This window comes from Microcebus murinus, chromosome 2 (genome assembly GCF_040939455.1).
Source record: "Microcebus murinus isolate Inina chromosome 2, M.murinus_Inina_mat1.0, whole genome shotgun sequence".
Classification (NCBI taxonomy): Eukaryota; Metazoa; Chordata; class Mammalia; order Primates; family Cheirogaleidae; genus Microcebus; species Microcebus murinus.
The window spans coordinates 3651181-3662500 of NC_134105.1; the positions used below are offsets into that span (position 1 = coordinate 3651181).

Consider the following 11320-nt stretch of genomic DNA (forward strand, 5'->3'; position numbering starts at 1 on the left):
CAAGGCATTCCTGATGCGGAGAAAGAAGGTGGAGGAAGATGATGTCCTCCGGGTTGTCATGGGCTGTTACACACAGCCACTGCAAGAAAGGACAGTATGGTATTGGCACAGGATGGGCAAACGGACAGTGGAACGGGAGAGAGCACGGAAGCAGGAAGCAGACCCAGGGCTGTGCGGAAGCTTGGTGGACGGCAGAGCAGGGTTGCAAACCACAGGGCAAACACGAAGCATTAAGCAAGTGGTGCTGGGGCAGGTCTACCCATACAGAAAACCTGGCATCAGACCTTGACCTTCCAACACGCACAAAAACTGATTCCTGATAGCCTGGACCTAAATACGAAAGACACGACTGAAAACTTTTGCAATAAAATGTGAGCAAATATCTTTATGAAATTGGGGCAGAAAAAGATTTCTTTTAACCAGCCCCCTCCCCAAAAAATGTTAACCATATGAGAAAAGAGTTCTAAATGTAACCAAATTAAATGAAGAGCTTTTTTGCTTATTACCAGAAAGGCAGACACCATTAAAAACAGAAAGTCAATTCACAAACAAAGGAGATATTTATAACGTGTAACTGACCAAAGATTGTGATCCAGAATATATAAAGAGCTTCTAGATTTAGTTGTCTAAGGAGACAACTAAATTTTTTAAAATGGGCAAAAGTAGCACAAGCCAGCATTTTATAAAAAGAGAAACACAAATGATATGTAAACATGTGACAAGATACTCATTAGTAACCAAGGAAATTCAAAATAAGACCACAGTGAGATGCCATGTTATACCCACTAGACTGGCAAAATTAAGGGAGTCTGAGAATACCAGAGGGCAGTAGGGACGTGGGATACCTTGAAAGGCACTTAGGACACTTGCGTGACCCACGGGAGCCTACATTGACAGGACAACCACTTTGAAAAGCAATCGGGCACTGAGGTAGACTCTTGTTCAGAAATATTTTCTGCCCCTCCCTGTGTAAACATTACACTTTTCTGTCCTACTAATACCTGGCTTGGCCGCAGGACTTGCTCTAAAGGTTACACTCAAACCGACTAACTGTGAGCAGAAGGGACAGATATCTCTTTGCCACGAGACGGCCAATGTCCCGAGTAGAAGCTCCCCCTCCACCTCAGTCCCAGAGTGAAGCAACAGGAAGCAGAGTCGCAGCCAGCCTGCAACCGGCATGTCACGACAGTAAGAAATACTGCGCCTTTGTTGTCTTGTTATAATCCATGAAGAGTCGGGGAGTCATTTATTATGTCTGCACAACTTAGCATGTCCTAACTGATATTGGCACCAGCTTGTAAAGTTGAGCATCCACATGCCCTAAGATCCAGCAATTCTACTCGTAGAAACTTTCCCCAGAGACACTCTTGCACAGGAAATGTACATATACATAAAAAAAAAACCATTCATAGCAACATTGTTCGTGATTGCAAAACACTTGAAAACAACCTCGATATCCCTTGGTAGAAAACAGATTGATAAATAATGGTACATTTGCAAAATTAGACAGCAGTCAAAATAAATGCACTCAAGCTACACACAACGTAAATGAGTCTTATAAATATAATTTTGAGTGATTCAAGCAAGTCGCAGAAGGCTCACGTACAGCACAATACCATTCTCATAAAGCTCAAAAACAATCAAAACTCAATAACACAGTTTTAGGGTACATAATTATATGATAAATAATTTTTTTAAATCAGAGGAAAGAGAGACCCAAAATTCTTGAGAGAGATTGCCTGGGGATGGGCAGAAGGTGAGGGAGGGAAGCAGCACACAAATGCTCTGACCTTGACTCTATAGAGGGTCAGATATTAAATATTTTAGGCTCTGTGGGCTGGACAGTCTCTCCCACAAAATACTCAGTGCTTGCTGTCGTGCAAAGGCAGCCTTGGACGGTATATAAATAAATGTGTGTGGCTATCTATGTCCCCATAGAGCTTTACCTATGGACTCTGACATTTGAGTTTCATATATTAACAATTTTATGTGCCATGAGATATTATTCTTCTTTTGATTTTTAAAGACCACTTAAAAATGCAAAAGCCGTTCTTAGTTCCTAAGCCATAAGAAGGCAGCTCTGCCCGGTGGCTCACACCTGGAGTCCCAGCTACGGGAGGTGGAGGCAGGAGGATCACCTGAGCCCAGGAGTTCCAGGCTACAGTGCACTAGGTTCGTGCCCGTGAATAGCCAGTGTGCTGCAGCCTGGGTGACAGAGCCAGATCGTGTCTCTTAAAAAAAAAAAAGGCAGATGGCACCAAATTTGGCCACGGGAGTTTGGTGGCCTCCCGCTCTAGCGCTCTGGTTGGGCTACGAGCTTGGGTGTTCATTTTCTCATTGTGTGTCATACCTTCATACATGTTTCATGGATGAGTTTGTGTATCAAATATTATGTAAAAAGTTAAGAATTTAAAAAAAAAAACAACCTAGCTCACAGGGGAGCAGGACAAAGGCAGGAGGTATGAGGAGGGGAGGGACCACGGGACACGCAAAGACATTTGAACTCTTTCTGAAACTCTTCCTCAAGGTCTGAGACTTTTTTGCTCTTGACACCCAACTCAGGCCCTCTGATCACTGTCCCCCCGATAGTGGAGGACATCGTCGTGTCATGTGATAGGACGGAAGGGAAGTTTGGTTGGGGATATTTGCTGCATCTTATGGCTTGTTGATATGCCATAGTAGCACAAAAACACCCTGCATTGATTTTGATTATAACTGTAGCTGGACTCTCGGCCTGTAGGATTGAATTTAAACTGTATCTGGATTGCAAAAAACTAGCCCCGGCCTGTGGCCTGTGAAATGGCATCTAGAAAATACCCTTTCAGGATGGCTCTGTCCCCTGTACGCTTGTTCTGCTAAAAGCAGCACATTTTTAAAGGCCAATTCACTAGCATTTAGGAGAAACTTGTCGGGGGTAATCCTGGGGGTTATGGAGCATCACGGTTTTTGTTTTTGCAACACAGGACAGTGGGATGGCTGGCATGTCCCCTTTGCTTCTTCCCCAGAGAGTCCAGCAGCGCTTTGCATTTCCACGTCACAGTTCACACCCTCCCTCTTCTTCTTCCGGAAATCGGCAGCTACAGGCGTCTTCCTCTTGGGCAGTCTGAACTGGTTTCATAAATGCTAAAAAAAAAAAAAAAAAAAAAAAATTTAAAGATTCTTATATTATGTTATCTTATAGTATATTATGTTTTAATCATTTAACATTCTTTTTTTCCATGAATAAGTTCTGCCATCGCAGAACATCTCTAAGCAGCAAGCATTCTCAACTTTAATTTTAACAAACGCATCCACGGAGAGGTAATAGCAAGTGCGAGTTATTCTAGGGGTTATTTACGATTTTCTTCCCTTTTACTAAATATTTTTAATGGTCTTTAAAGATGATTTCATTTATTTTCCACAATGGCTAACAAATGTCCTGAGAATGAATCGCTATAGCGTGAACTGTTAGCCCTATCCCAAACACAACTGCCGCTGCGTTCCAGCAGCACATACATTAGCCTCAAAGGCTACTTAGACTGGAGATTAGGCAGTTTCTTTTGAATGAAATGCTGTTGCACCAAGACCTTAAAGACATCTACTCGTAAGCAAACTACCGATTTGTGCATTCGTGTCCAGGTTTTCTCATATATGTTAGTGCAAAGCGTTTGTGTTACTGCTGAGCAGGTTTCAACTGCAGCATACATTTCTTCACAGGCCGACAAAGCCAACAGGCCCACCCCAAATTCACGTGCTTGTTACTGTGAAAATCGACCAAAACCAACAACCACGTTATCCGCCAGAACTTTCGAATAACTGGCAAGAATTTCAGGAATACCAACGGGATTTTAAGACTAATTTAGAAAGGGACAGGGGGAGAAGAGGAAAGTTTGCTCCAGAAAGAGCTATCTGAGGGAACATAAGGGTTTCTGTACAAGGACAGGGAAGGGCCATCACTTGCTGAAACACTGGCTGGTTATTTTTTCCAGGCCTGAGGAAAGGACGAGGCGCTTATAAATGCAGCTAAAGCAGCACCGGCCTCGAGGTAGGCAATGGCGAAAGAACTGCAGGTCATCTGACGCCGGGACCCAGCTCCCCAAGCTGTGACTCCAGCTTTGACTGGACAAGAGGCCGATTCCGGTAACTTTCCGCAGTGAGAGATCGCCGGCCGCGGACAGCTGTGCACTTGAGGGCCTTCGTGTCCCTGCTTCACCCTTTAGGGTATGAGGCCTAGTTGTGATGCATTTGAACCTTAAGCATCTACTCCAGCTGAATACGGGTCATATGTGACATCCTCAGTATGCATGCATTAAGGTCCCTCTCATGAATATTCATAGCTCCCCTCGTAACCTGTTGAATATGTATACTCGGCCTACCTGGTCAGTGTAAATTCCTGCCTTTTCCAGGCTGTCAGGGTGGCCAGACTGCAGGTTGTCGCCCTTTATAAGAAATAAAGCTCTTTTCTACCAAAAGGAAATAAATAAATAAATAAAGGAGATCTGCTTCCAGAAAGGTGGAAGTGTCATACTTTTCCATATTCCCTCTGAATGCCACTGAAAACACTGGACCTTGTACCTAAGACAAACATAAGGACACTCTGCAGGTGCAGCGAGGCAGGCTGGCTACGGATCTCCGGACCCAGGGAACAACACGGCCATGAGCTCCCTTGGTTTTCTTCCTGCCTCATCTGCCCCAAACCGGTCAATCGAGAAGCCTGGTAATGCCAATGAGTATGGACCCAAAAAGCCCCAAGCATAGCCTGTCTCTCCAGCTACAAGACCAGGAAAGGAGCAGTAGAGCAAGACTGAAAACTTTCAGACAATAATCACTCAACTCTAACAAAAGATCACAGAGAAAACTGTGGCCCCACCCCCGAGCCCACTGGGAAAGGCCCGGCAGAGAGGCCAAGCATCTACCCTGCCAGGCTGTATTAAGGCCCACCTCCTGAGGAGTCAGGACTTTGCCATCAATAACCGGGCTGTTCCTCACTCCCACCCCTTCATGGTCAGGAGAGCCACGTGGGTATCAGTGACAAAGTGCCCTTCCTCCTCCTGGCCATGGGGCATCAGCAGGGGCCTGGGGGAGCCTGAGCTCCCAGGCATGTCCAGCAATAGCAAGGAGCCCCTGGCCCTCCAGCAGGCCCAGCGCAGAACCTACACGTCCACTCCTGCCTGGCGGGAACAAGGGGCCATCCTGCTCCCTCCACTAAAGCGGTGTCAGAGGAAGCCTGGGGAGATACAAGATTTAAATCAGATCCAGAGTCTCATCGCCTAACACCCAGCATGTCTGAGTCGTAATAAGAAGGATCACTTGCTACACTAACAACCAGGAAGATCTCAATTTGGATGAGAAAAGACAGTCAACAGACACTGGCATCCAGAGGGCACAGATCTGGAATCACTGGGTGAGGATTTTAAAGCAGCCAGTGTCAAAATGCTTCATCAGGCAATCAGGGACACGTTTGAAACAAATGAAAAAGAAATAGAAAAGAAACAAGCGGCAACTTTAAAAGACTGAAATTTACAAGCACGGAAATTTTTTAAATCAATGAATGGGCTGAACAGCAGGATGAAGAGGACAGAGGAAAGAATCAATCCCCAACCGGAGCACCAGAGAGAGATTAGGAAAACAATGAACTGAGCCTCAGGAGCACGTGGGCTGTAACAAAAGATCTCCTTTTGGTGTCTTTTGGAGTCCTAGAAGGACAGGAGAGAGAGAGAGTAGGGCTAAAGAAAAGTACAGACACTCCTCAACTTACGACGCAGTTATGTCCCAGTAAACCCACTGTAAATTGCAAATATCATAAGTCAAAAATGCATTTAATACACCTAACCTGCCAAACGTGATAGCTTAGCCTAGCCTACCTTAGACATGCTCAGAACACTTACATTAGTCCACAATCAGGCAAAACCACTTAACACAAAGCCTATTTTATAATGAAGTGTTGAGGCCGGCATGGTGGCTCACACCTGTAATCCTAGCAATTTGGGAGACTAAGGCTAGAGGATTGCTTGAGCCCAGGAGTTCAAGACCAACCTGACCCTGTCTCTACAAAACATGTTAATTAGCTGGGCATAGCACCATATACCTGTAGTCCCAGGTATTCAGGAGGCTGAGGCTGGAGGATCTCTTGAGCCCAGGAGTTGGAGGTTGCAGTGAACTATGGATGACACCACTGCACTGTTTCCCCGGTGACAGAGTAAGACCCTGTCACACACACACACACAATAAAGTGTTGAATATCTCATATAATTCATTGAATACTGTGCTGACAGTGAAAAACAGAATGCTTGTATGTGTACCATCATAAAGTCAAAAATTATAAGTTGAACCACTGTATGTTAGGGACTATCTGTATTTGAAGAAATAATGGCTGAAAATGTCCCAGATCTGAAAAGAAACATGTGCATACACAATCAAGAATCTGAGGCCGGGCGCGGTGGCTCACGCCTGTAATCCTAGCTCTCTGGGAGGCCGAGGCGGGCGGATTGCTCGAGGTCAGGAGTTCGAAACCAGCCTGAGCAAGAGCGAGACCCCGTCTCTACTATAAATAGAAAGAAATTAATTGGCCAACTAATATATATAGAAAAAATTAGCCGGGCATGGTGGCGCATGCCTGTAGTCCCAGCCACTTGGGAGGCTGAGGCAGAAGGATTGCTTGAGCCCAGGAGTTTGAGGTTGCTGTGAGCTAGGCTGATGCCACGGCACTCATTCTAGCCTAGGCAACAAAGCGAGACTCTGTCTCAAAAAAAAAAAAAAAAAAGAATCTGAGTGAACCCCAAACAGGATAGGCCCAAAGAATCCACACCAAGATACAATAGAGTTAAAGTTCTGAAAAAAAAAAAAAAAAAAAAGACAAAGAAAAAATCTTGCAAGCAGCCAGAGAGAAACGACACGCTACTTATAGAGGAAAGCAATTCAAATGATGATGGATTTCTCATCAGAAACCATGCAGGCCAGAGGGAACTGGCACAGTATTTTTCAAGCATTGAAAGAAAATAATTATCAATCAATCCTAAATTCTATATCTAGTAATTTTCAGGAATGAAGGGGAAATTAAGACATTCTCAGATGAAAGAAAACTAAAAGAATTTGTTGCCAGTAGATCTATTCCAAAAGATAAGCTGAAGGAAATTCCCTAAGCAGAAAAGAAATATAATGGAAGTATTTAAAACAGGTATACTATCAATATACTTCCATATTTAAGTATAGATAGGAGAGGGTTAAAAACTTGTACAAGGAAGTAAGATTGTGACATTTCATTCACACTGGTAAAATGTTGATACCAGTAGAGTGTGATAAATTATGTATAGCTAATATAACACCTAGATCAAGCACTAAAAGAGCTATATACAAAGAGATATGGGCACACCTCATTTTATTGTGCTTCACTTTATGGTGCTTTGCAGATACTGTGTTTTTCTACAAATTGAAGGTTTGTGGCAACCCTGTGTTGAGCAAGGCTATTGGTGCCGTTTTTACAACAGCATGTTCTCGTTTTGTGTCTCTGTTACATTTTGGTAATCCTCACAATATTTCAAACTCTCTCACTATTATTATACCTGATAAAATGATCTGTGGTCAGTGATCTCTGATGTCACTATTGTAATTGTTTTGGGGTTTGCAGTAGTGCACAGTGATGTCCTAGGTCTCTCACTCACTCACTCACCCACCCACCCAGCGCAACTGCCGGTACTGAAAGTTCCATTCATCGCAAGTGTCCTACACAGATATACCATATTTATGTTTAATATTGTATTTTTACTGTACCTTTTCTATGTTTGGATATGTTTAGATACACAAGTACTTACCACTGTGTTACAGTTGCCTGCAGTCTCCAGTACAGTAACAGACTATATAGATTTGTAGCCTAGGAGGCGACACACTATATCATACAGCCCAGGTGTGTAGTAGGCTATGTTATCTAGGTTTGTGCAAGTACTCTCTATGATATTTGCACAATGACAAAATCACCTAAAGATGCATTTCTCAGAACATATCCCTGTTGTTAAACAATGCGTGACTGTACTTAACACAGTAAAGACGTCAATTCTCCCCAAACTGATATACAGGTTTCACACGATTGCTGCCAGAATCCCAGCTGAGTTTTTATAGATGTAGATAAGATAATCCTAAAGTTACATGGAAATAGCTAGAACAATTTTGAAAAAGAATAATAGCTTGAGCCCAGGCATTTGAGGCTGTGGTGAGCTATGACCACACCACTGCACTCCAGCCTGGGCGACAGAGGAAGAAGAAGAAGGAGAGGAAGAAGAGTAAGAAAAGGAAGAAGAGGAGGAAGAAGAAGAAGAAGAGGAAGAGGAGGACGAAGAGGAAGAAGAAGAGGATGAAGAGGAAGAAGAAGACAAAGGAGGAGGAGGAAGAAGAAGAAGACGAAGAGGAGGAAGAGAGGAAGAAGAAGAGGAGGAGGAGAAGAAGAAGAAGAGGAAGAAGAGGAAGAGGAGGCGGAGGAGGAGAAGAAGAAAAAGAAGAAAAAGTGATTATTACTCTCTACTCAATCTCGAGATTTATTTTATAACTTCAGTAATCAAGACTGTGTGGCACTGGCAGAAGAATAAACACAGAACTCAGTGGAACAGAAGAGAGAAACCAGAAACCCCCACCAGTGCAGGTGATGTTTGACAAAGGCACCGTGAGGGAAGGATAGAGCTTTCAACAGGTGATGCTGGAGCAGCTGAACGTTGATAGGCAACAAAACAAAACAAAAAACTTGACCTCAGCCTCTCACACTTATACAGAGTTTAAATATGAATCATAAATTTAAATGTGAAACACAAGACTGTAAAACTTTTAGAGGACAACACAGGAAAAACCTCTAAGTCTTTGGGACCCAGGACTTGGAGAAGAGTTCTTAGACATGACTCCATAAATGGAAAAAAAATCAATACATTGGACTTCATCACAATTAAAAACGTTTTCTCTGCAGAAGCCCCTGTGAAGAAGATGAAAAGGCAAGCTACAGACTGGGGGGAAATATTTATGTATCTGACCAAGGACTCGTATCTAGGAAATACAAAGAGCTCTTGGATCTTAATGGTAAAACAGACAAGTAATACAATTAAAAACAGGCAAACCGTATGAAGAAACACGTCTTTAAAGAAGATACAAAGATGGAAAATAAGCACACGAAAAAGTGTTCAACCATTAGGGAGATGCGATTTAAGGCCACAGTGAGATAGCACCACGCACCTTTTAGAGCAACCTAAATAAAGAATCGTGGGCCTATGAAACCCTGGCAAGGATGCAAGGAAACAGGTCTCTCATCCACTGCTGGTGAGAATGTAAAGTGGTACAGTTCCTCCGGAACGCGGTTTGGCAGTCTCTTAACAAACCAAACAAGCATTTAGCCTAGAACCCAGCGGGTGGTGCTCCTGGGCATTTATTTTAATATATGAAACCTTCTGTCCTCACAGACCTGTGCACGATTGCCCACAGCAGTTTTATATGGAATAGTCAACACTGGAAATCAGCAAAATGTCTCCCAATAGGTGCTGGGCAAAACAAACCGCGGCACCACCGTGCCACGGAATACCACGCAGCGAGAACCAAAGAAAGGACGATTGAAACACACGACTTAGACGGATGTCAAGGGCATCATGCCGATGACAAAGGCCAATCCCAAAAGGCAACACATGTAAAAGTCGTCAGAACCAAAACAGAGCCACTCGTGTCAAAACCCCGACAAATGAATGCCATGAAGGATGTTCTCACGCACGTCCACCTGGTAACAAGAACTATCACAACCCTGCAGAAACCACAATCTTGCACGAAGGCCACCGTAGCCTTACACACAAAAAACTACCTGTGTGAGGACATGAGGACATCTGCCCAGCAACTGCCTGTCCAACCTTGGATTGACACCATCCTTGTTATTGATCTTTGTAGCCCATGATAATTGTTTCAAAATAACTTATGTAGCCCTCCTCATTTTTCCTTTAGAAACCCCTGTCTTCCTTTCCCTCCCCGAATATGCCCGACATGTTCCCATCGCAAGGCTGCTCTTAAATAAATATCATTTTTTAAGAGAGTCTCTGTCTTTTATTTAGGTTGGACACGTATTGTATGATTCTACATATATACATACAAACACTCCAGAAATGACAGAGGTATAGAGATGGAAAACAGATCAGTGGTACCCAGGGTGGGGGACTGCGGGGAGAGGGAGTGGACATGCCTAGAAAACAGTACACAAGGGAGACCTTGTGGCAATGGAAAGTTCTGGATTTTGATTGTGCCGGTGGTTACACAAATCTGCATGTGTGATAAAATGACATACAACTATAGCCGCACAATGTACCAATGCCAATTTTCTGGTTTTGATACCGTCCTATAAGATGTAACCCCATGAGTGGCACTTTTCTGTAGTGTCTTTGCACCTTCCTGTGAATCTATAATTATTTCAAAATAAAAAGTCCTTTGAATGACGTAAAAAATGTTTAAGAAACTGATTACAGTTCCATCGCAGCTCACTCATTAATCATAAATACTTTCGAAAAGCATTCTATAAAGAACTTTGCCGTAGTTTGGGGTGGGGATGGGCAAGAGAGTTCTTTAAATCAGGATTAGGTGAGAGCTTAGAGGTTTAAATTAGAGGTGTAAACCTCAGAAAGAGAATGAAAGAGCAAACCACAGAATAGGAAAAGACATTTGCAGCACACGACCAACAGACTAAAAAGTTCCTATGGGTTGATAAGAAAAGAGTAGACAGCCTTAGGAGAAAATGCTCAAAAGACCTGATCAGGCACATTCACTAAAGAGGAAATTCAAACGGCCATGGCATGAGGAGGTGTCTAACCTCACTAGTAATCAGGGAAATGCAAATTAAAACCACAGTGAGATACCACTCACCACCCACCAGAAACATCAAAATAGTCTGATGATACCAAGTGTCAGAAGGGACATGGAGCAGAAGGAAGTCTCGCATGCCGCTGAGGAAGTGTACATGGAAAACAAACTGGTGAATCTATTAACACTAAGGGCCAGGATACACGTTCCTCACATCTCTGCAATTTTAGTCCTAGGATAAAAACCAAAAAGGAAACAGAAACACGTGCTTATGTGTACCGAAATCCATGGAGAAAGAGATTCTGTCACTGTCTATCACAGCTGCAAACTGGAAACAGCCCCAGTGACCATCAGCATGAGAGTCGGATAAGCACGATCCCGTCGTTCAGTAGGAGAGTCTGCCACAACGGAAACCAGCCAGGGGCGAACTCCACGCGGGGCTGAATCTTAAAGATGCAACGCTCAGTGAAAGAGGCCGAGTGCATAGAGGAGGGTTCCACTTGTGTGACGTTCGCAAACAGCCAAATAAAACTGG

The 11320-nt window shown here is 43.5% G+C and overlaps 1 protein-coding gene across 2 annotated transcripts in view; it reads right to left on the reverse strand.

Moving 5' to 3' along the window:
• Positions 1 to 1547: 1547 nt before the first annotated feature.
• TNFRSF9 (TNF receptor superfamily member 9) overlaps positions 1548 to 11320 on the reverse strand; it is an 18859-nt gene continuing 9086 nt past the window's right edge. For both annotated transcript variants that reach the window (XM_075993713.1, XM_012791506.3), the window contains one exon: positions 1548 to 3123. In XM_075993713.1, coding sequence (XP_075849828.1) covers positions 3035 to 3123 — 89 coding nt within the window. In that variant the 3' untranslated portion in view covers positions 1548 to 3034. The remainder of the gene's footprint in view (positions 3124 to 11320) is intronic.